At 46.6% G+C, this 25949-nt stretch overlaps 1 protein-coding gene and 1 long non-coding RNA gene across 3 annotated transcripts in view; both read right to left on the reverse strand.

Moving 5' to 3' along the window:
- Positions 1-11628: 11628 nt before the first annotated feature.
- LOC148162559 (GTPase IMAP family member 6-like) lies at positions 11629-17739 on the reverse strand. 2 transcript variants are annotated; one of them, XM_088018349.1, is made up of 3 exons: positions 17437-17739; positions 15673-15757; positions 11629-13609 (listed from the first exon to the last, which is right to left on the reverse strand). In XM_088018349.1, the coding sequence occupies exons 1-3, from the start codon at positions 17608-17610 to the stop codon at positions 12816-12818; spliced, it is 1053 nt and encodes a 350-aa protein (XP_087874475.1). In that variant the 5' UTR covers positions 17611-17739; the 3' UTR covers positions 11629-12815. The 2 variants fall into 2 exon arrangements, with proteins under 2 accessions (XP_087874475.1, XP_087874476.1); XM_088018350.1 differs by lacking the exons at positions 15673-15757; positions 17437-17739 and adding an exon at positions 14603-15666.
- A 1193-nt stretch (positions 17740-18932) lies between these two features.
- LOC148162560 (uncharacterized) overlaps positions 18933-25949 on the reverse strand; it is a 37565-nt gene continuing 30548 nt past the window's right edge. Inside the window, exon 4 of the long non-coding RNA XR_015766725.1 lies at positions 18933-19156. This is a non-coding gene — a long non-coding RNA (uncharacterized LOC148162560). The remainder of the gene's footprint in view (positions 19157-25949) is intronic.

Here is a 25949-nt window from a genome sequence, read left to right on the forward strand (position 1 = left end):
CTTGTACAGAATTGGAGTCCACTTTTTCTTGGAAAATACCACTGCTCCTTCTTCTAAGAACACAGGGCAAGTTTCACTTTTGGGTAAAAGTTCAAGATGATTTGGGAGCTGGTCTTGGTCAACCCTCAAGACATCTCTCCTCCTTTTCCCGGGAAGATTCTAGCCACATTCCCAACCCCTCCGCCAGTCAACCACCACATCTCCTTGGATTCATTCATTCTGCCCTGATAGAAAGCTTGTGTAACCAAGGTTCCAGAAATCATGTGTAACGAAGGTTTCATGTGTAACCAAGGTTTCATTCTTCACTGATAGAAATCGTGTGACCTTTCTGGTTTTCCCGGGGCAAAAATTCCCCTTTAAGGTATGGGTAACAGTAGGAGGTGTCTCTCTCCCTTTTCTACTGGGTACTTCTCACCTAATCATTTCCAGAGCTTCCCGAAGCACATTTTCATGTTCTACGAACATGCCCTGGTGGTCATATGTGACTTATGCCAACTCTCCTTGCTCTGCCATCTTGAAATGGGCTTCTCCATGCTCCAAGCCATTTTGCCCCAAGGGACATTTATCTCTCCTTCATTTTCCCAAAACGCATATGAGTTTAGACTGTACATTTAAAAAAAAGCTTTTATTTCTTTATTTGAGAGAGAGAGAAAGTGAGAGACGGAGCACGAGTGGAGGGGGAGGGGCAGAAGGAGAGGGAGAAGCAGACGCCCCATTGAGGAAGGAGCCCCATATAGGGCTCCATCCCAGGACCCTGCTATCATGACCTGAGCTGAAGGCACACACTTAACTGACTGAGCCAGCCAGGCCCCCTAGACTGTACATTTAATAAAAGTTAGCAAAGCCTTGAGGATAAGAGAAGCACAGCACAAAAAAGCTGACAATTCCTTTCAAAATCGTCACTCTGAGTGAGGCAGATTTGATTTCACACTCTAGAATGTGGGTGCGCTTTGAATCTACTGTTTTTATCATTGGAGTTTCAGCCAAAATTCCATTATGAATTTAAGATCCTATTGCGTTATGGCTTTCTGTAAGTAAATATTTAATCAAAGAGCCACATCTACCTCCTAAGAAAAAGGAAATACAGGGTCATGACATGGGAGGCCCACATGAAGTACCCTGAGAGCAGCGTTGCCCACTTGTCTCCCAGGGCAGAAGGCAGATAGAAGGTCCTTGATAAATACTACCCATTGTGGTTCATACAACAGGAGGATGAAACATGTGGCATATTCCCATCTCTGGAGGTTTAGGAGCTTATATCTATTCATCCATTCATTAACATTCATAGATTGTTTGACTTCAGGGTAGATTTCATACCATAAGAAAATGCAGAGCATCTAGAGCTAAGTAAAACAAAGTCCCTTTGGAGACTGGTTTCACTCAGTATAAAGATTCTGAGAATCGTCCAAGTGGTGTGTATCCGTAGCTTGTCCTCTTTTACTGCTGGCTAGGATTCCATCTCATGGATGAACCACACTGTCACTTCTTCTGTACTTAGTCTTACGTCCCTAATTGTCTTCTCTCATCTCATTGTATTGGCTCAAACCTCCATCTCGATATTGAATGGTAGTGGATAGACACACTTGCTTGGTTCCCAATATGTCCCAGTGAAGTAAGTGAGATACTCAACTACAGTAGTCTATAATTTGTGTGTGTGTCATTTTCAGCAAGTATTCTCCAGCCACTTTCTTCTCGAGTGAACAGCTATTCTATTATTTATCGTAAATAGCTAATACATTCTGTCAAAGGCTTTCAAAAATCATCTATGGGAATAACCTTATGGTTCCTTTTCCTTCTACCTATGAATAAGGTGAATGATATTAATAGATTTTCTAATAACAAACCGATTTTTCATTTCTGTTTAAATTCTATTTGGTCAGGATGTATCACACTTGACAATGTGGTGCTGGAGTCTATTTGCTAATAATTTATTGGATATTTTTTGTATGGATACTTATGATAGATACTGGTTTATAGTTTTATCCTTTCGTACATTGTTTGTCAGGCTTAGGTATTGATGCTATACTTCCTTTTAAAAAGCAATTAGGGAAATTTCCCTTCATTTCCAATATTCTGGAACAATTTAAAGAGCACTGGGGCTATCTGGACTTAGGAGGTTTGGAAGAATTTCCATGCAAAACCATCTGGCCCTTGTGCTTATGTTTTGGCATGGTTCCTGAATGGCTTTCTCTATTTTTTTCCATGTAAATTGGTCGATTTCAACTTTATCTCTCTGGTGGAGACAGTTTTGGTGATCTGTATTTCTCTAGGAAATTATCCATTTCATCTAGGTCTTCACATTTATTTGCAAAGAGGTCTTAAATTTTATTTTATTTTTTTAAAGATTTATTTTTATTTTGAGAGAGTGAGAATGAGAGAGAGAGAGAGAGAGAGAGTACATGAGAGGGGGGAGGGTTAGAGGGAGAAGCAGGCTCCTCGCTGAGCAGGGAGCCCGATGCGGGACTCGATCCCGGGACTCCAGAATCATGACCTGAGCCGAAGACAGTTGCTTAACCAACCGAGCCACCCAGGCGCCCGAGGTCTTAAATTTTAAAAAATTTTCTCTAATTCAGGGGTCATTATCTCTTATCATTTTGAAAATTTTATTTGTGCCCCTTTCCCTTTTTTTCTCGAAAAAGTAGTTTAATTTTTTTCAACAAATAAGAATTTTAATGTGTTAACTAAATCTAGTGTTTTGTATTCTCTACTATATCAACTCTTGTTTTAATCCTTATTATTTCCATATTTGTGCTTTCCTTTTGGTTTCCTTCATTGTACTTCTCCAGTTTTCTCTTGAGGAGGGATTTGAATTGATTCATTTCCATTATTCTTATTGAAGAAGTCTCAGGTGCTGTGCATTTTCCTTTCCTGGTTTCTTTTTTTTTTTTTCTTAGATACTCGTTTATTTGAGAGAGCGAGCACAAGTGGGGTGGGGGCAGAGGAAGAGGGAGAGCCAGACTCCCCACTGAGCTTGGAGCTTGACATGGGGCTTGAGCCCACGACCCTGAGATCATGACCTGAGCCGAAATTAAGAGTCGATTGCTTAACCAAGTGCACCCCCAGGAGCCCCAGTGTGCACATTTTCTTAAGCATTATATCTCCGATATAGATTTGTGAGTAGGGACATGAGATAGGGAACTTGTAATTTTATTTTTAATTCCGTTTGAGTTAGTAGTTGCTTTTATAGGAAAGATGCTTGGAGCAAGCTTATGGAAATGAGTCCCCTAAGACTTTAAGTCCATTGGTTCTTGTGGAGTAGTGTGGATAGCATTGGAAACAGCCTACATAGCGAAATTAAATGTAAACTACACTTAATAGAAAGAGAAATTGTAAAAATTTTACTGTTACTTTTAATTTTTCTAGGCTTTCCTAGCTCCTATCCATTACTTCTAGGGAAAGACTATAACTAAATGTTTAATCTTGTTTAAAGCAGTCCAATCTGATCTGTTAAAGAGACCCTTTAGACAGGGTTCAGTCTCTCTATGTAGGTGACTTCAATAACTATCCCCCAGCCACGGTGTTCCTCTCCTTCGGTGGGGGATAGATGCCTACGTGACATTGGAATTTGTTGAGAAATCTGTTGTTTGACAGAATTTGGGACACACCTCTCATTGCTTTATTCCCCTTTCTTCCTCTCTGGTTTCTTTCCCCTGTAAGATGATGGAGTATTCCCAACTCCACTTATCTGGACACCTACTGCATAAAATGTTACTGCACAGCAAATGAGACCTGGACCTTGTCATGCCAGTTGGAGGAGTGATAGAATATAGACAATCCATTCTAAAGAAACACCCTGGATTACGAGGCCGCCACCTTTTAACAAAACCCTATTACTATTTTTTACTATCAGAAGCTGATTCTTCAAAATGGGTGCATTCCTAGAGATGTATCAACTACCAAAATTGAACCAGGAAGAAATAGAAACCTGAACAGGCTATAACCACTAAGGAAATTGAAGGAGTCATCAAAAATCTCCCAACAAACCAAAGCCCAGGGCCAGATGGCTTCCTAGGGGAATTGTACCAAACATTTAAAGAAGAATTTAATACCTATTCTCCTCAAACTGTTCCAAAAAAATAGAAATGGAAGAAAAACTTCCAAACTCATTTTATGAGGCCACCATTACCTTCATCCCAAAACCAGACAAAGACCCCATCAAAAAGGAGAATTACAGACCAATATCCTTGATGAACATGGATGCGAAAATTCTCACCAAAATACTAGCCAATAGGATCCAACAGTACATTAAAAGGATTATTCACCAGGACCAAGTGGGATTTATCCCTGGGCTGCAAGCCTGGTTCAACATCTGCAAATCAATCAACGTGATACAATACATTAACAAAAGAAAGAAGAAGAATCATATGATCCTCTCAATAGATGCAGAAAAAGCATTTGACAAAGTACAGCACCCTTTCTTGATCAAAACTCTTCAGAGTACAGGGATAGAGGGTACGTACCTCAATATCATAAAAGCCATCTACGAAAAACCTACAGCGAATATCATTCTCAATGGGGAAAAGCTGAGAGCTTTGCCCCTAAGGTCAGGAACGCGGCAGGGATGTCCACTCTCACCACTGCTATTCAACATAGTATTAGAAGTCCTAGCCACAGCAATCAGACAACAAAAAGAAATCAAAGGCATCCAAATCGGCAAAGAGGAAGTCAAACTCTCACTCTTTGCAGATGATATGATACTGTATGTGGAAAACCCAAAAGACTCCACCCCAAAACTGCTAGAACTCATCCAGGAGTTCAGTCAAGTAGCAGGCTCTAAAATCAATGCACAGAAATCAGTGGCATTCCTATACACCAACAACAAGACAAAAGAGAGACAAATGAAGGACTCGATCCCATTTACAACTGCACTCAAAACCATAAGATACCTAGGAATGAATTTAACCAAAGAGGCAAAGGATCTGTACTCAGAAAACTATAAAATACTCATGAAAGAAATTGAGGAAGACACAGAGAAATGGAAAAACGTTCCATGCTCATGGATTGGAAGAACAAACATTGTGAAGATGTCAAGGCTACCTAGAGCAGTCTACACATTCAGTGCAATCCCCATCAAAATACCATCCACTTTTTTCAAAGAAATGGAACAAATCATCCTAACATTTGTATGGCACCAAAAGAGACCCCCGAATAGCCAGAGGAATATTGAAAAAGAAAAGCAAAGCTGGCGGCATCACAATTCCAGACTTCCAGCTCTATTACAAAGCTGTCATCATCAAGACAGTATGGTACTGGCACAAAAACAGACACATCGATCAGTGGAACAGAATCGAGAGCCCAGAAATGGACCCTCAACTCTATGGTCAACTCATCTTTGACAAAGCAGGAGAGAATGTCCAATGGAAAAAAGACAGTCTCTTCAACAAATGGTGCTGGGGAAAATTGGACAGCCGCATGCAGAAGAATGAAACTGGACCATTTCCTTACACCACACACAAAAATAGACTCCAAGTGGTTGAAAGACCTAAACGTGAGACAGGAGTCCATCCAAATCCTAAAGGAGAACACAGGTAGCAACCTCTTCGACCTCAGCCGCAGCAACTTCTTTCTAGAAACGTCGCCAAAGGCAAGGGAAGCAAGGACAAAACTGAACTATTGGGATTTCATCAAGATAAAAAGCTTTTGCACAGCAAAAGAAACAGTCCACAAAACCAAAAGAGAACCGACAGAATGGGAGAAAACATTTGCAAATGACATATCAGATAAAGGGCTAGTATCCAAAATCTATAAAGAACTTATCAAACTCAACACCCAAAGAACAAATAATCCAATCAAGAAACGGGCAGAAGACATGAACAGACATTTTTCCAAAGGAGACGTCCAAATGGCCAACAGACACATGAAAAAGTGCTCAACATCGTCCGGCATCAGGGAAATCCGAATCAAAACCTCAATGAGATAGCACCTCACACCAGTCAGAATGGCTAAGATTAACAAGTCAGGAAACGACAGATGTTGGCGGGGATGCGGAGAAAGGGGAACCCTTCTACAGTGTTGGTGGGAATGCAAGCTGGTGCAACCCCTCTGGAAAACAGTATGGAGGTTCCTCCAACAGTTGAAATTAGAGCTACCCTACGATCCAGCAATTGCACTACTGGGTATTTACCACAGAGATACAAAGGTAGGGACCCGAAGGGGTACGTGCACCCCAATGTTTATAGCAGCAATGTCCACAATAGCCAAACTGTGGAAAGAGCCAAGATGTCTGTCGACAGATGAATGGATAAAGAAGATGTGGAATATATACACGAGGGAATATTATGCAGCCATCAAAAGGAATGAGATCTTGCCATTTGCAACGACGTGGATAGAACTGGAGGGTGTTATGCTGAGTGAAATAAGTCAATCAGAGAAAGACATGTATCATATGACCTCACTGATATGAGGAATTCTTAATCTCAGGAAACAAACTGAGGGTTGCTGGAGTGGTGGGGGGTGGGAGGGACGGGGTGGCTGGGTGATAGACATTGGGGAGGGTATGTGCTATGGTGAGCGCTGTGAATTGTGCAAGACTGTTGAATCACGGATCTGTACTTCTGAAACAAATAATGCAATATATGTTAAGAAAAAAAAAAGAAGAAGAAGAAGATAGCAGGAGGGGAAGAATGAAGGGGAGAAAGTCGGAGGGGGAGACGAACCATGAGAGACGATGGACTCTGAAAAACAAACTGAGGGTTCTAGCGGGGAGGGGGTGGGGGGATGGGTTAGCCTGGTGATGGGTATTAAAGAGGGCACATTCTGCGTGGAGCACTGGGTGTTATGCACAAACAATGAATCATGGAACACCGCATCAAAAACTAATGATGTAATGTATGGTGATTAACATACCAATAAAAAAATTAAAAAAAAAGAAGCTGATTCTTCAGGTTTTTCTCTGTATTTTGTGAAGCATTCGCATGCGTCAGAGCCGGCGGGAAGGCATGCTAAAGGACAAAGTTTCTGAGAATCTGCATTCCCAACATGCTCCCAGGTGCTGCTGAAGTGCTGGCCTGGGACCACCATACTTTGAGAGTGACTGCCCTGGAGCAAAGATTCTGTGATTGAATGGGAAAAAGGCAAAGTCACTTCAATAATGTTCAAGGCATTTCCCTCGTTCCAAATGTGACCCGCTGGATTCGGGGCACCAAAGACTCCTCCTCTCCGAGATTCTGATGGAAAAGCATATACACAAAGAACTAAACCAAATAGGGCAGAATACCGGATTTCTACCAGAAGTCTAGGACTCCCGAGTCAAGAGAACTGGAGACTGTAGCAGGGACCAGAATCCAAAGTTAGAAGCCTTCCTTCTTCTCCCTGAATGGAAGAGAGCTAGTTGCATCTAATGGGGCCACCTGACCACCGGAGAGTTACAGTCCGAGATGACTCAGCTGGACCTGCCAGAAAGAGAACTTCTTTGGTGTGCATATAGGATGGAACAAGGAACCAAAAGTGAGGGTCATGTCTGGTCACAGCAGGTTAAGAGGAAGAGAATACCATCTGTTTCCTTTTCTTGAAAAATAAAAATATTCAGCAAGTGCCTCAGGGATGCGGGGAATTTGGTGCACAGCCGTGAACAAGGAAGTTTGCCGCCGCCCACTACTGTGACACCGTGTGTCAGCCGACTGAGACCCAAGTAACTAAAATACCAGATATTAAATTAATTCTTTGTCCCAGGCATACCCAGCATGAAAGAGGTATAAGTGTTTGGGGTTTGGTTTTGTCTTGTTTGAGAGAGAGAAAGAGAGAGAGCGCGGGCCGGTGTGCTGGGGAGGGGCAGAGGGAGAGAGAGAGAATCTTAAGCAGGCTCCAACCTCGGGCTCATCTCCGGACCCTGAGATCAGGAAAACAGGTATAACTCTTATTCGATGTCTTGGATGCGATAGGAAACGTTCCCATAAGATTGGATAGAAGGTGAACCTTTCCCTATGAATTTTTCACTGTGCTGAGTCCTCTCTTGTCACTGTGGCACCACTGATGCTCCCCGAGGCTCCCTTCTCTGCATCCCGGGGAAGGAGCCTAGAAGGACATTCCCTATCATTCCTTCTCCCTTAGGTCCTGGTTAGCATCTGCCAAAGAGAGGCACTCCCTCGAGATTCGGAACGTGGATGAGAAGGAGCACCATTGTCCGGAAGCCTTTGCAAACACACAGCGGTTGTGCTTCGGGGCTGACGACATGAGAACCGCCTGGCTCAACGCCCCAGTTCGCTCCCCGGACGCTTGCATCCCCAGCCCTCCCGGGCTTGGGCAAGCCTCTCATTTCCTAGGTGGACTTCAGTTTTCCTAATCAAATACTCTGTATAAGTGATGGGAGCTGCAATATTTCTGGAAACAATCGAAGCAAGATGAAGGAGGATCCAGAGGTGGAAAAGAGCACGGTCCAGCAATTCTGGGGCGTACGGGATGAGGCTCAGACTGGCGTCCTGTGCAGGTGTTTCCATCACAAGAGGTTTGTGCCAAATATCTATGAAAATTCTCATCTGACAGGCTTAAAAGATTCTGAGATAGCCATCCCACCAACCTGACTTTTTGCCCTGAATTTACAGCATGTCTTCATAGATTTGGGAATGTGTTAAGACACACTCAGAATATTATTTGGGCAGTGCCTTATATCACACCTCTCCTATAGCTCTAAAGAAAAATACTTGCAGCTTTTCAAATTTCAAATTGATTCATCTTTGGTATCATTAAACAGATCTTGTCTTTTATGGACGATGGTTTGCTGTCTTAATATGTCTTTCTTATTTTGATACTTTAAAATTCTTGGGCTTTTCTGAAAAATTTCCACCAAAACTTTTCATACCCACAGTAGTTATTTATTTATTTTTCTCTCTCTCCAACTAAAAGTGTTGTTTTTTGTGTGTGCAATAATCCAAGCTGCTTTTAAGTGGCCCAGGTTACAAGCTCAGACCCTGCTAAAAATTGTTTAGAATGGTTTTGTTGGACGTTTAATTCTGGCTCCAGTTACTCGTTTTATCAACTTTGTTTCTGATTGTTGAGAGGAAACATTTTATCAGAATTCTTATGTGTATGCTGAAAATGTCTCTAACCACTTTTTCTCTGGCCTTGCTGGACTGCAGGAAATTGCAATTGTTACCGGTCAAGAATTTTGTAACGTATCTTCTTCTAGTCTCTTTCTCTCTCTCCATTTCTGTCATAGCGCTTGCCCGGTCATCTCCGTTTGTTCTGCATCGGTGTTATGCATTCATTTTGTAAAATATTTGATTTATTTAGAGCGAGGGCACGAGCAGGGGGAGGGGCAGAGGAAGACGGAGAGAGAGAGACTCCCAAGCCGACTCCATGCTCTGCTCTACCCCAGGACCCTGAGAACCACGACTTGAGCCATCCAGGTGCTCCTGCCTTCATTTTAAAGTTAAAAATCTGTCCCTATTTATTTTTAAGCTAAAAATCAATTTAAGTATATTATGAATAAAATAATAATCAGTCTTTAAGCTGAATTGCCAAGTACAATGTAGGTAGGCGTTACTGTGACTCATCCTGTCTATATCAAGTATTCAGACAAAAGTATTGCATCAGTGAAAAAGGATTATTCGAACAGAATCGATCTATTGACATGACTAGCTCAATGACGGGCTTATGTGTAACACTAAAAACAGTGCACATGGCCAACATTTGCATTGCATCACAGCAATAACATGTGATAGGACAGTTGGAGGGAAATTTATTTCTACTTGAACAACAAAGCTGTGTTTCATGGTGAAGTATCTTACACTGCTTCTGTTTTGAAATTTCAGTTAAAGCTCATTATAATTATGTAAAATGCTACACTTCTTCTCAGGTGTGCCAGCTACATTTCAAGTGCTCCGTAGCCCCATGTGGCTAGTGGCTGCCATATTGAATACTACAGCTTCTAGAAAATATTCAAATATTTGGAAATCAAATACATACTCCTAAATAATCCATGAATGAAAAAAGACATCACAAAGAATATAGAAAATATTCTAAACTGAATGATAGTGAAAACAGGATATACAAAAGTTTGTGAGACATAGATACGCGTGTGTAGAGGAAATTTCTTTTTTCAAAAAAATAAAGATGTATTTGTTTATTTTAGAGACGAGGGGGAAGGGCAGAGGGAGAGGGAGAGAAAGAATCTCAAGCAGACTCCCCACCAAACCCAAGAGCCTGAGACCATGACCCGAGTCCTAATCAAGAGCGGGCCACTTAACTGAATGAGCCAGCCAGGAGCCCCGAGAGGAAAATTTCATAGATTTCTATCCTTACGTTAGAAAAGAAGAAATTTTAACAATCTATAGGTATTGTGGATAACATGCTGTAGAGACTCAGGATATTACTACCTTCTGAAGAATATTGAGTTTGTTTTAGCAGGCACTTAAAGTACTGGCAGATCACTTTGACTTTGGGAAGGCTTGGTTTTAGCCATCACTCGCAAGGGATTACTTCAACCTTGTTCTTCTTTTAGGGCAAATCTGTTTGTCCTGATATGGTTTTCACACCTAAAATATGACCCGTTCAGTATTCCAGTGGAATGTTTGATGAACTAGAACCTCAGATTCTGTCTTTGCTGCCATGGGCAACTGCGGACATCTGTCACATCTCTTTCAGGCTTCCAGAAAAAAATTCCTCCTGGACCCTTTGGGGATGACAGTTCCTTATCGCGTCTGCCTGCATTTGGTCACTTCCCTGGGCCTTCGAACAGTTGTTGTAAAATTGTTATTATTTTGTATTTTCTACATAGGTTATCAAGTGTTATTACAGGAGCGCTGGGAGCTGGAAACTCAGCCCTGAGATTTCAAACAGCTGTTCTGACCCAGCAGGGAGGAAACAGCCTTGTAGGCACTGACCCCTTCTAGTTGCCCAAATCCCCATCTTTCATGCTTTGCTCCAGTGTAGAGATGTTTCTAGAAAGGCACAAATTGTAAAGTTGGCTATTTTCATAGCCTTGGCCAAGACAACCCTGCGTCCTCAGCCCACCCCCACCTCCACCCACATCACATCTTTCTTACTGGTACGTAGACTGGAGTTTCCAGAACATACCCACGCATGCCTTCCCCATTCTGTGAGGCTCAGGCAGTGATGGTGGTGCAAGAACTATCCCTCCCCCTGAAATGTGGTGGGAGTTTTCTCCCTTGATCTTTCATCATAAAGGAGAAAAAACAAACAAACAAACAAAAAAACCCCACTGCATTTGATGCAATTAAAACCAATCCCTTTAGGGTTTTGAATGACTGACAACGTTTTGAGTGACTTGCCATTGAGAGTCACTGAAAGGCTATCATTTGGTCAATGCTTATATTTTCTGTTATGAAACTTAACGAAACTAACCGTCAAAACAAGATCACTCAAATTACAGAAATTAATCTTGTAATGGAAATGCAAATGATTTTAGCTTTTACTCCATAGCTCTGAAGTTGGGAGTCTACTCACTTGGAGGTATGACGGCCTTGATCCATTTACCCTTGGCGTGTTTACCAATCGTCCCAAACCCAATGGAAGACAATTCCAACTGGAATGCCCGTTGTTTCTTTTCTGATAATGAAACAAGTGATTTTAACTCTCACACAGAAGAATAAACGCCTGAGAATAACAAAGGAAATATAACCATGTAGACTGAGGAGGAAATCGGGTGTGCCGTACTACACTCCAAGCCTCTGTAATCAAATCAGCATTTTATTCATAACAAAGGAAAAAAGTCGAAGACCAAAACAGAATTGAAAATCCTGACATGGATCTTTGGGAATATGAAAACTTCTTACATGATGAATGTTGTGTTTCAGTTCAGCGGGGAATGGGCATATGTAATAAATGGCTCTGGCACAAGGACTATCTCTTTTTTTTTATTGAGAGGAGATTTTTATTGATTTGAGAGAGACAGAGATAGGGAGAGAGATAGCGAGAGAGCGGGAGTGAGGGGAGGGAGAGGGAGAAGCAGGCTCCCCCGCTGAGCAGGGAGCCCGACGCGGGGCTCAATCCCAGGACCCCGGGATCATGACCTGAGCCAAAGGCAGCCGCTTAACCCTCTGAGCCCCCCCAGGCGCCCCCACAAGGACTATCCTAAGTATACACTCAAAATAAGTCTCTGTGGTGCCTTGAGACCCTTTTCTGAACCTCCCAGCAGAAGAAATGCTCCAGCTTTCTTAGGAGTCCATTGAGTCTGGGGAAGGTGGGTGTCATGGATTGTAGAGAATCTCCAACCAGAGGGCAGGTGTCCAGACAGACCTGAGGCCGTGTCTTCTGATTTCGGATTGCCCTCCCGCACTGTCTCCCCCACCTCCAGTTCCCACCTCTCCCGGAAGAAGGTAGCTGGAGGCCCTCGGCCCCACAGCTGCAGGAAAGGAAAAGAGGAGCATATTGGGAGGCATTTTGCCCCGGTCTGCTCCTATTCGGTTTCCATCAGTTGGTCAGACTCCCCAGAAGCCCCTAGAACCTCGAAGAAGCTGAGGGGCCCCTGAGGCGCCTCCATGTCCTTATGCAGTCAGGTGGCCAGAGCCAGACACCCCCCCGAAATCCTGCCGTCCTCCCCAATCGCAGGTGGCTTCTGAGGGACCCTGTCTGTAGGAGCAGCCCTCCAAAAGGACACCCCCGTGTTGCAGAGGTCTCCCCCCTCCAGCCGGCAGGCTACTCCCTGCAGCGTTTAAGTCATTCAACTGCTTCCTTTGCAGGTTGCCTGGAAGGGCTGATGAGGGCCCCGGGGTGCGAGCGGGGAACTGGGGAACGCACCCGCCTCTCGACGCATCAGACACCCCCCAGGAGCCTGGGGTGGCCAGCGACCCCCGGGGATGGAGAGAGCAGGGGACGGGGCTGGCAGCCGGCTCCAGGGGCCGCGGTCCAGCGTAAGCTCAGATGGGCGCGCTCTTGAGCAGCTGTCTGTGAGCCTTCTCGAATTCCTTCTGCAACCGGCACAGTCCCTCCAGCAGGGGCTCCTGGAGGGGCGCCCCTTCGGAGCCCTGCCCGCGGCTGATCGGCGTCTCCCGCGCGGCCCGCAGCAGGCCGCGCTGCTGGGAGTCCCGGTAGGCCGGGTACCTGTAGGAGCGGCCCTCGTTTTCCCACAGGACGCCGTCCACCAGCTGCAGCAGCTCCCGCAGCTGCGCCTCCTGCCGGGCGCCGGCCGCCGCGTTGTCGAAGGCGCAGTGGCGCCGCGCGCACAGCGCGTCCAGCTGGGCCAGGTGCTGGTTGTCGGTGGCCCGCACGTACTCGTCCAGGGAGCCGCCCTCCAGGTCCTCCTTGCGCGTGAACACCAGCACCGTGTGCGCCAGGACGCCCACCCCGAAGGCCTCCTGCAGGCGCCGCACGGCCCGCCGGTCCTCGTCGGTGAAGCGGCCCAGCTGCGTCACCAGCAGCAGGGCGTGCGGCCCGGGCGCCGAGAAGGCCACCGCCTCGCAGATGGCCCTTGCCGCCGCCTCCGGCCCGGCCCGCGGGGACAGGATGTCGGGGGTGTCGATCACCTCGAGCTCCCGCCCGGCCCAGTCGCGGCTGCCCCGCTGGAGGGTCAGGGTGACCGGTCGAGGGCTGAGTTTAGACTCGAACTCTCTCCGGCCCAGGATGCTGTTTCCGGTGGCGCTTTTCCCGCTGCCCGTTTTGCCCACCAGGAGCAGCCTCAGTGTCCGCGGGCTCCGTGGGTCCTCCCCGAGGCCTAGAAGCACCGAGACAAAGCACAGGGGGCTGGGGTTAGAGCCGTGCCGGGTGGGGGTGGGAGAGGCGAAGACCCGGGTCTGCACCCGAGACCGGCGGGGGCTCACGTCCTGTCTTGCCTTTTTTTTTTTAATTGTGGTAAATACACGATATAAAAAATATATACTATGACATAAAATTTATCACTGTACTCACTTTTAGGCGTGCAACTCAGTGGCGCTCAGGACATTCACAGTGTTGTGCAATCATCTCCACCGAGCATCTCAAGAACGTTTTCCTCACCCCAAGTTGTAATTGCATTTGCTTTTCTGTGTCTGGCTTATTTCGCTTAGCATAGTGTTTCCCAGTTCATTCATGTCGTAGCACGGGTTAGAATTTCCTTCCTTTTGAAGGCTGAATACTACCCCGTTGTAGGGAGAGAGCACTTTTTGTTGATTCATATCCACACATGAACATTTGGGCTGTTTCCGCCCTTTGTTACTGTGAATTGTGCGGCCCTGAACATCAGGGTACAAATGTCTCTGAGTCCCCGCTCTCCATTCTGTTGGGTATCTACCCCGAAGGGAGACTGCCGGCTGGTGAGGTTTTCGAACTCCTTCTCAGGGCCGTCTCTTCCCACCCAGGTGGGAGATTAGCCCAGCATGAATATGGGACCCTGAGCTTTGCCGAAGATCCCTGACTGAAGATCCTTCTCGGTAAGAGAAGGAAGAGAAGAAGTATGTGGCCTCTGTGTCTAGGTCCTCCCTCTGAGGCAACTGACCGCGTCACCTTCTTCAGCTTTTCCCACTGGGAAGGTTGGGAGTGGGGGACCACCTCAGCCAGACCCCAGGCTCCAAGCGCAGAGGCATGCTGGCTCCACATTGTTGGGCAACAACCTGAAAGTTTGGGCTGGACGTTCTCACCCCGCAGAATATCAGAACCATGAGCAGAGAGAAAAGACCGGGAGATGCCCCCTTAATATGGAGAAGCCCAGGGTGAGGATTCTCAGACACACCTGGGGCCGAGGGCAGGAGGGGAGTTCCTTTCGGGCCTTTCCGATCCCAGACCCAGAGCACACAGAGCAATGCCACATCATAGCTGGTTTCCAGGTCTGTTCCCCACTGAAGAGACTGACGTGTCTCCGTGTCAGAGCCCTCGGCCTCCTGAAGGCGGGATGGGCCTGTCTTCCTGACTCTCCTGAGCAACGGCATGCTTTTCTGCTGTCGCCCCGCTGCCTATCAGGACTGAGTGGCTTTGGCTCCCTCTGGCTTCCCCCGGCGGGCTTGAAAGGAATGTGGGTGAGTGGGTGGGAGCTTCCAGGAAGCACGCAGAAATTTCTGGCAAATTTCTTATGTGGCTTATTAAAAAGGCTCTCTCCCGGTGCCTCAGGCCATGGAGGTTCATAGAGTAAAAAAAAAAAAAAAAAAGCCATTTGTGTTAAAATACACAACGAATCACAAATAATTTCTGCTGGCCAGGAAAATGGATGGATTTCCAGCATTCCCAGATTCCGTCTCCCCAGGTGAGATGGCCATGTTGAGCCCTCGGAAGTGGCGTGCCTGACCGTGATGCAATAGCTTTTGGGGGGACAGAGCCCCGTGAGAAGGCTAGGCCCGGTTCTGAGGCAGCAGTCGGCCGAGGACACTCTGCTTGTCCCCAGGGTGCTCTGCAGCCCGTAGGACCCCAGGAGCTCTCACATGGGCTCCGGCCAACAGGGTCTGTTGCTTTCAGAGCCTCAGGCCCGGGTGAGCCGTTTGGTCACCCTGAGCATCGGCACATGCCTCCTGGGGACGAAAGCCCAGAACGCACGGACCCTTTCCCTTGGGCCTGGCACAGAGACTTCGTAAAGGGGGCAACGAGCACTGTGTCTCCCCTTCCTTTCGCCTGCTCCGCCTCTCGGGGACCTTTCCCTCTTACTTGGCTGCAGTAGAGAAGGGCCCCGACCCAAAGGCCCTCTGACGGCGGCCCGGGTGGGCACATCTCTGACCGGGTTGAGCCCCGCTGCCTGTCCCAGCGCACCACCCGCTCTCCGAACGTCCCCATCCACACCCCGCTCACGTTCATTTCTGCCAGGGAGTAGTTTACCTCCTAGAATGTCTCGTCTAGGATCCTGACACAGCACTCCTGCAGGATTGTCCTCGAGAGTCTGTTCGTGTTCTTCTTCCTCTGGCTAGAGAAGATCATAATATGTCTCAGTAGTCTTTCAACAGAGTTTAAGAGGCACCTGACTTTTGCCTTTCTCTTGCCAGAAGCATTGGTTTGAGGGGGAGCAGCCTGAATGGGGGGCTGGAGGGGGTCGGAGGGGACCCCACTTCCCTTGCTCTCCTCTCTCCCCGCCCCCCACCACTGTGGTCTCTACTGTCACTCTAAGAGACTTCATGGAGAAAGGTGAGTGGCCCTGCCGGCTCAGGAGTGGGTGACATTTGGATAGACAGGGACCTGGAGCTGTTCTGTGAGGACAGAAAGGAGCAGAGGGCAGAGGCAGGTCTGATCCTGGGTCCTGAGAGCGGTCGAAAGATCTGGAGGGCACGAGCAGGGAGTTGTGGCGGGGGACTGGCCTGGCGTGGCGGGGGGGAGTCCCAGGGGTGTCTTGGGCCAAAAAGAACCGTCCAGGCCTGACCTGTGGGGAAGGCTCGGCAGTGAGGCTTGCAGAGGGCAAGAGGTGGGTGGCCGGGTTCTGCGGTGAGGACGACAGGGAAGGGGCCTTCGGGCTGGGGGGCGGAGTCCCGCTGAGAGCCAGGGGACCTCAGTGCTCCTCTCCAACCACCATCATTACGAGGGCCACACTGCCTGGGCCCTAGTGTTCCCGTAAGTGTGAGTGCGGGGCCTGAGCTAAACGTCCCTGAGATCTCCTCCCCTGTGAGGTTCCAACACACTTTATGACATCTGCTAGAGCAACTCCTAGTCCTCCTTGCAAAGTAGGGCCATGTCCTTCCGACCAGGACCGCAACACACACCCATGCTCACAAACACACACACCCACACTCACATATACACACAAACCCAACACACACCCACACACTCACAAACCCAACACACACCCCACTAAAACACAACACACACCCACACTCACAAACATATACCCACAAACACACTCACAAACATGCAAACACACATTCACAAACACAACACACATTCACAAGCAAACACACACAAACCCAACACGTACACCCACACACTCACATACACACACTCACAAACAGAACACACATCCACACATTCACAAACACAACACACACCTACACACTCACAAACACAATACTCACCCACACTCACAAACATACAAACACACACTCACAAACATATACACATAATCACAACACACACCCACACACTCACAAACACAACAGACACCTACACACCCACAAACACAACACAATCCCACGCTCACAAACATACGCAGTCACAAACACAACACACACACTCACAAACACAACACACACCCGCACAGTCACAAACATACAGACTCACAAACATACACTCAAAGCATTACCACACACGTACTCGCAAACCTATAAACACATATACACATAAACACAAACATAACACATGCACATAAGCTCACATACACACAAACATAGCACACACACACAAACATAAATATACAGCACGCATATCTACACAAACACACACATCCACACACACACACCCACATAAACACACACATTCCCACACACGCATCACACACACTGCACCCAAACACTCCCAAACACGACACATACTCACACAAACACAAAAACACAGCACACACGGAAGCATACATACTCTTCACATGTACACAAACAACACATACGAACACACACACAGCACACAGGCGCACAGACACAGTCCCCTCCCACTCGGACTTACCACTCTGTCAGCTGCGGGGCAAGAGGAATGGCGGTGTTTTCTGTCTCCTGGGGCCATGTGCTCATGTGAATTCTTTGTTTTTCCTTTTGGGGCCGACACATCGTAGGCTTCTGCGGACCTTGAGGGGAAGAGGTAGAGGAAAGTGTCCACCGCGTAGGAACAGAGAAAGGACATGGCTTCTCTTTCTCAGCAAACTGGGATGAGAAAGCTCAGCTCCAGAACTGCCCTGAAAGAGCAGCTGTGGGCTGTGGGGGGAACAGGAAGTGAATGGGAAGACGCAGGCCAGGCCCTCCTCAGTCAGAAGACGTGCCGTTTGCATCTTGTCTGCGGTTTTGGTAGTAGGAACAGGAAAAACAAGAACACCGGTGTCGTTAGTATTTTGATCCTGCACGAGGACAACTAGATCTCGGAGGCTTAGGGAGAAGCAGCAGATGCTCCAGGAAATTTTGTGCCAGGGGAACGATTTTTCACGGATCTCCCTTTTGTGCGAGTTCCCACTTCCCACAGAGAGCCCATGGCTTCACCATCGTGGCAGCTGCCTGCCATCTCTTCCTCCCTCCTTAATTCCAACTTCCTTTAAGTATTTTCTCTCAGGACAAGGACTGGAACGGAAGCACCAGCCCTTCCCGGGGCCTCAGTCTCCCGTCCTCAGATTGGAGCTGCCCCACCAGCTCCCCTGGGCCTCCCGCCCCTGGCACTGGGGGCCTTGGGACTCGTCAGCTGCACAGCGGTTGAGCCAATCCCTTAGAATAAATCATGTAGCCAATTCTTTTTTCTAAAGTGATTTTCTTTCCTTTTTTTTTTAAGATTTTATTTATTTATTTGAGAGAGAGGTTGAGATAGAGAGAGCATGAGAGGGGGGAGGGTCAGAGGGAGAAGCAGACTCCCTGCTGAGCAGGGAGCCCAGTGCGGGACTCGATCCCGGGACTCCAGGATCATGACCTGAGCCGAAGGCAGTCGCGTAACCAACTGAGCCACCCAGGCGCCCGCCAATTCTTTATAATAAATCTCTTTATGCATGTGTACACACACACACACACACACACACACACATACATGTCTGACAATTCCAAAATCTGAGTCATATCTGAGTCTGGTTTGCTCTGTGTCTAGACTGTGCTTCTGGCTTCTTAGCACGCCATGTGCTGACGTGCCAGGCTGGACGCGATCTATGGGATATCAGGAAGTGATGTAACTAGGGCTATAGCACGAGGTTGTGTGTTCATCTGTCTAGGAGGCAGGCTGCATTCATGTTTGCTGTAGTTGTAGGTGCAGAGTTTTCGGTTTCCTCTGGCACTCTAGTCTCATTTCACTGTTGTCTGTGGGTTTCCCTAAGAAGCCCTTCTTAAATAGAGTTTGTGCTACGCCGTTCTTTTGGCTTTAATTCACTGTGTTTACATCAAAGCCCTGTCGATGTGGTGGCGGGAATGGGTGGGGGGAGCATGATCTTGAAATTAAATCACCCTCTCTTAGTGGGTCTGTGATGGGCTGTGATCATCACAATTTATTTACCTTTTCCTCCACTGTGCCTGCTCTGAGTGAATCAGGTGATCTCGTCACTTTCCACCTTTTTCTCCCCATTTGATTCCAGCCTCTCTCTTCTTCCCTCTTCTCCGGCCTTGAGGGACTTCCTTTACGTACTTGATGCTTCATCCCACCTTTTTTCTCTGGAGCTGCTGTGAAGAACTGGAACCAAAATGTTTCTCCGGGAAGGTGTTCTCTTAATAAAAAGATTTCGATAAGCATTTTGGAGGTTTAATGGAGATTTGGAGGTTTAAAATGTTCACTATTAACACTATTTTCAATGTTTAGAGGAAATATACACAAAGACCATAAAAGACAAATAAATTTCATGTATAAAAAACATAAGGTGGATGTAAAATTATCATTATTTGTAAATGTTATGATTTTATATCTGGCAAAACCAAGAGAATAAACCAAGGGGCGCCTGGGTAGCTCAGTCAGTTAAGCATCCAACTCTTGATTTCGAGCCAAGTCATGATCTCAGGGTCCTGGGAGTCTCCTTGAGATTTTCTCTCTCCCTCTCCCTCTGCCACCCCCCCGTTCACATGCACACACACACACTCTCTCTCTCTCTCAAATAACTAAATAAATCTTTAAAAAAAATAAGCTTCTATAAACAATAAGAGAACTTAATAAATTGATGAATGCAAAATCAAATACAAACCATAAGAATTGACTAACATACAAACAGTGGCCAATTAGATATAACTTGTGATTTAAAAAATAACAAAAAGTGAAATGCCTAAGAACAGACTTGAAAACTGTGCAAACGTTCGGTATAAAGGAAACTTCTGAAGCTATGGAGCAAAGAGAACTCTCGCGTGACGTTTGGTGAAAATATAAATTGGTAGAACCCCTTTGGAAAAATCTGTAGTACCCAGGAATCCTGAATATTACACGGAGTCAGTACTGAGCTCTCCTCCCCGGAGGCACACACCCAGCAGACATTGTACCTCTTTTCCATGCAAGGGAACGCCTGTGGTATTTAGAGTGGTGGCACTCAGAAGAGCAAACCAGTAGGAAAAATGTTAGTGCCCACCAAGAGGTAAGTGTTCTCACGAAGAAGGAAAGAAGGAAACATGGTAACTGTGTGAGGAGGTGGATAGGTTAATTAGCTTGATTGGGGTGCATATTTCACAATGTTCGCCTATATCAAATCATCAAGTTGTGTACCTTAAACAGATATAATTTTTATTTGCCAATTTATTTTATTTGTCAAGGTTATACCTCAGTAAAGCTGGAAAATAAAATAAAGTAAAATGCAATCCCTATCAAAATACCATCGACTTTTTTCACAGAGCTGGAACAAATAATCCTAAAAATTTATGGAACCACAAAAGACCCCAAATAGCTAAAGGAATGTTGAAAAAGAAAACCAAAGCTGGTGGCATCACAATTATGGACTTCAAGCTCTATTACAAAGCTGTCATCATCAAGACAGTATGGTACTGGCACAAGAACAGACACATAGATCAGTGGAACAGAAGAGAGAACCCAGAAATGAACCCTCAACTCTATAGCCAACTAATCTTAGACAAAGCAGGAAAGAAGACCGTTTCTTCGACAAATGATGTTGGGACAATTGGACAGCCACATGCAGAAGAATGAAACTGGACCGTTTTCATGCACCATGCATGAAAATAGACTCCAAATGGATGAAAGACCTAAATGTAAGACAGGAATCCATCAAAATCCTAGAGGAGAACACAGGCAGTAACCTCCTTGACCTCAGCCTCAGCAACTTCTTGCTACACACGTCTCCAAAGGCAAGGAAAACAAAGCAAAAATGAACTTTTGGGACTTCATCAAGATAAAAAGCTTTTGCACAGCAAAGGAAACAGTCAACAAAATCAAAAGACGACCGACGGAATGGGACAAGATATTTGCAAATGACGTATCAGATAAAGGGCTAGTATCCAAAATCTATAAAGAATTTATCAAACTCCACACCCAAAGAACAAACAATCCAGTCAAGAAATGGGCAGAAGACATGAACAGACATTTCTCCAAAAAAGACAACAAATGGCCAACAGACGCATCACTCGGCATCGGGGGAATACAAATCAAAACCACAATGAAATACCACCTCACATCAGTCAGAATGGCTACAATTAACAAGACAGGAAACGCCAGATGTTGGCGAGGATGCAGAGAAAGGGGGACCCTCTTACACTCTTGGTGGGAATGCAGGCTGGTACAGGCACTCTGGAAAACAGTATGGAGGTTCCTCAAGAAGTTAAAAATAGAGCTACCCTATGACGCAGCAATTGCACTACTGGGTATTTACCCCAAAGATACAAATGGAGTGAAACTAAGGGGCACCTGCACCCCAATGTTCATAGCAGCGGCGTCCACAATAGCCAAACTACGGAAAGATGTCCATCCACAGATCAATGGCTCATGAAGATGTGGTATATACATATATCGGCCAACAAAAAAATGAAATCTTGTCATTTGCAATGGCATTGATGGAACCAGAGGGTATTATGCTAAGTGAAATAATCAATCAGGGAAAGACAACTATCATATGATCTGACTCATATGTGGAACTTAAGAAACAAAACAGGATCATAGGGGAAGAGAAGAAAAAATAAAACAAGATGAAATCAGAGAGTGAGACAAACTATAAGAGACTCTTAATCATAGGAAACAAACTGAAGGTGGCTGGAGGGGAGGTGGGTGGGGGGGATGGGGTAACTGGGGGATGGGCATTAAGGAGGGCACGTGATGTAATCAGCACTGGGTTATTATACAAGATTGATGAATCACTGACCTCTACCTCTGAAAGTAAAAATACATTATATGTTAATGAATTGAATTTAAATAAAAAAATTTTAAAAATAAATTAAAATAGCTGAGAAATGTTTGTAAAATGAAAACACAAAAACAACACAGCCTACATAATTGGATTAATTATACAGATTACATATTCATTCATAAATTATAAATTATACATGTATTATAAATTAAGTTATATTCACACCATAGAATACTAATAGCAGTGAGAATGCACAATTTATTGCTACACATGGGTAAATCTCAAACATAATGGTAAGCAAGAAACAAAAACAGAAAGCAGATGCAAAGGAAGGAATAGTACATAATTCCATTCATATAAAGTACAAGAATGGCTAAAACCAATCTATGCTATTGGAAGTTCAGTTAGAGGTCACCCTGGAGAGCAGTAGGGGGACTTCTGGGATTTTCTTTCTTTATCTGAGGGCTGGTTACACCTTATCTTATGATAGAACATGAGGGACCCATTATTGTTTTTAAATATTGGAGTATTTTTAAAATAATGACATCAAATCGATCTCCCTTCTTCTGTGCAGCTTGGGATATTACGACTAACTCGAGCTTCTATTTTTCATGTGTTCTCTTAATTCTCTGCAGGAAAAACTCTTCTTCTAAGTAATATTTGCCATGAGACATCCTAAGGCCAGGAAACAAAATGGCAAGCTAGAACCATGCACTAAAACCAGCTGGATATGGGGCGCCTCGGTGGCTCAGTAGCTTAAGTGTCTGCCTTTGGCTCGGTCATGATCCCAGGGTCCTGGGACCAAGTGCCATGTTGGGGCTCCCTGCTGAGCAGGGAGACTGCTTCTCCCTCTCCTCCCTGCTCTTCCTCTCTCTTGGTATCTTTGTCTCTCTCTCTCTCTCTCTCACATAAAAAAACAAGTAAAATCTTTAAAAAAGCTGGATAATTATTTTGAAAATTCTTAAATGATAGTTCTTCCCTAAATAAATTTTAGAAGATCAGACTGCAGGTGTTCTAACTGAATAATTTCAGTAGAAAAGAAATTGGAGCTCTTAGTGGAGCTCAAACTCAATATGAACCAATGGTGCAAAAAAGCAGCCGCCAAAAGAAACCCCTTTAACTCAGGCTTTATTGACAGAAGTCCGGGGTCTCTGAGTTGAACCAGCAACAGCCACAAGCTTATGACCAATTCCAGAGACTAGCTTTGGGGGGTATTGCCCATGTGGAGTGTTCAGAGGGGTGTAGCAAAGAATATGAAAGAAGCGCGTAAAATAATTACAGAGAAAAGGAGGAAGGAACTGACTGGAAGTTTCAGGACAAAACGTGCTTGGCAATTACACAGATGGGAGAAGTTTACTGTCGGTTGAGGTGCAAATGCAGGAGACAGACAAATGGGCACGTATTTCGGGGTTTCTTCACCACAAAGGAAAATCTAACCAAGGTGTTCAAAAATAGAAGAGGGACCCCCCAAGGGGAGGAGACTAGAGTTGGAACAGAGAGCTTGTACCCCTGGGTGATTTTAACCACGAGCGAGAAGCGGTGAGCGTTTCTGTAGGAGAGCAAGGGGAACCACTGCTAATGGACTTGGCCTGCTCGCTAGTTGATGATTCTGGCTTCAGTCTAAAGGCGCGTCATTTATGCGGGACAGGAGAGCCAACTTTTTAAATCTCCCCCCTCTACCCTCAGAAGCATCTCCTCGATGAATCTGCTCCGGTGCTTCGGTTTCCAGCTCTTAGCAATCACTCATGTGGGGTTTTATTAATTAGGACTGCAGAGAAGCGCTGGTTCGGCACACGGGAAGTTGCTTAAGGCCCCCCTGGGACGTGGTTGTAGGGCAGGGGGGCCGGTCTGAGCGCAGCCAGCAAGGGCAGGGATGGGGGCGCCCCAGTGGCTGGGAGGCTGGCGGCAACCCCTCCGGGTAATCTGGACACGGAGAGCCAAGGGTTGAATAGTGAGGCGTCGGGTGGGGAAAACTGTGCAGGAAAGCACCGCCTGACAATTAGGGATTGCCTTTTCCGGTCTTCCAGGGGCATTTGCCAGCTTTGCTCCCATTTTCCGTGTTTGCCTCCTTTTGCGTTGTGTCATTTCATGAAGATCAAATGGGACATGGAAAGGGCAATTGCCCACCGTGAAGCGAGAACAGAAACAGAAACAAACACATGGCAAAGACACGGTTATGTCCCTCACTTCCAGCAGGCACTCATCCCCGGGAGCTTCATTGACGGAGTCACCCCAGTGCTTATCACTGATTGGTTGAGGGTGCCCCTGGGCCGGAGTTGGCTCACCTGCTCAGTGTGCTTGCTCACACCTCAGGCTCCCTTCACTGGAGCCCACACCTTGGGCTCAGGCTGGAAGGCAGAGTAAGGGCAGGAAAACTTGTGCCCACTAAGTGGTCTCTTGTTTGCTCACAAGAGAGTCAAAAGTGCTCTTTGTCTCTTCTGCTTGAGGCCCTGGGGTGGGTTTGAGACTGAGGGGAAAAATGCTCCTGCTTCACCCTCGCCAGCCCAGCCAGGGGGTTCAGGGCGGTCTCTGTGGGGCCATCTCTCCTGGTCCCTGTGCACCCCCTCTAACCTGTTCCCAGCGCCAACCCCCATACCGGGTTGGGGTCATGGGTCCAACATTCCAGCTCTGTCCTGTGAGGTGACCACGACGTTATGTGACAGGGAAGACCAACTGTGGAGGAGGTGAGGCAGGAAGTGGCGGTGAGAAGACACCAGGAGTGTTGCCGCACAAACAGCTGAATTTAGAGCAAACAGTCTCGTTCTTATCATTTGAGAAGTTTCTGGGAAATGGGCCGACATCGAGTGTATACCACAGACTTCCTGGAGATGCACAAGAGCAAAAACCCCATCGTCTTAAGTAGAACACACAAGACCTGCTTGGCCATTCTCTGGGAGAGACTAAACAAACCAGCCACACAAACAGAGCTTCATTTGCCTTATTTCGCAAGACTGCTTGACGTGGGTCAGTTCTTGCTTCTGCCTCTGGAAATCACAAGCAAAACCTAAACTCTTGCCCAGAATTGGTACCAGGGAACCAGTTGCCAAGTCCCTACCATCTAAGAAAACTCTCATATGATAAGCCATCACCGTGAAGAACACCCAGCTCTGCGGTCTCCCTGTCCCGGCTCCTTTAGAACCACACACCCTCGGTCCGCGTTTGGTTTGACTGCTCCTGTTTGCAATCTGTCTTTTTGGTGCGTGCACCATAAACTTGTACTAAGTCCCACTGCTGCGATTCACTGGGTTTCCTTCTGTGATTTCTGAACTTCTGGCGATATCTAATAAAGGGCTACACACTTCGGTGAGTGATGGAGAACATGTGTAAAGACACGATGTTACGTGGCAAAGAGGAGATCCCCATGTTTGGGGGACATTGCGCAGACCAGCCACGAGCCTGCGCTTTTCCCCACTGCGCATGCTCTCCCGCCGGCTGTGCCCCCGCCACTGAGGCTGGGGAGTAGGGCAGTACTCAGGGCTCTGAAGGGCACCGTCTGTTTGTGGTGAGCTGAGAAAGGGTCTGAGAATACTAGGAAGGGGCAGTGCGCACCCGGCCTCCTTGACTGTTTTGTGCCAAGAGGTGGCTAGAGCTGACTTCATTTACCCTTAAATGTCTCCCACTCAACACTTCTCCGATGAACCTAGAAGTCAAAACCCCGGACCAGCGGACCAGTGGGCTTTTACCGGTGTTGCCCTGACAGGACGCTTTCTTCCAAACCTCCAGTTTTGTCATTGTCCGTCCCCTGATCTGGTCACTACCTATGGTGTCCCATTAGGAATCACTAGTCACAGGCATGTGCCACGGGACTCTCTGCGAATCCGGTCAGCCCTGAAGGGGGTTGGTGGGCTGGGTCTCTCATGCCCACTGGGGAAGGCCCAAGTAGCAGGCAGCTCTAATGCAGTCGTAGGAAAAGGCCTTCGATCACCTGCCACAACCCTCATTTTAACCATAAAACACATGAAGGGAGCCTCAGAGCCTCTGTGAGTCCAGCCCACCGCCATAAAACACACGCAGCCTAAGGCCTATAACCTGCACCTCCTGTTCCTCAAACCTGTGCTCTTTCCACTCTGCTTGTGGGTCAACGCGAGGCACAAATGCCTAGGTGACAATGGGAAAGTTCCATGCGGGAAAACCAGCGCCTCTGTGCTGAGGAAGAGTCCTCTTGTCACTACGTGATCACACTCAGGGCCATGGCGCCGCTCAGAGAAGGCGGGCCCTGATGGATCGATGG

This window comes from Eumetopias jubatus, unplaced genomic scaffold, assembly GCF_037043125.1.
Source record: "Eumetopias jubatus isolate StellerSeaLion01/CBP00866 unplaced genomic scaffold, mEumJub1_p1.0 scaffold_14, whole genome shotgun sequence".
Lineage (NCBI taxonomy): Eukaryota > Metazoa > Chordata > Mammalia > Carnivora > Otariidae > Eumetopias > Eumetopias jubatus.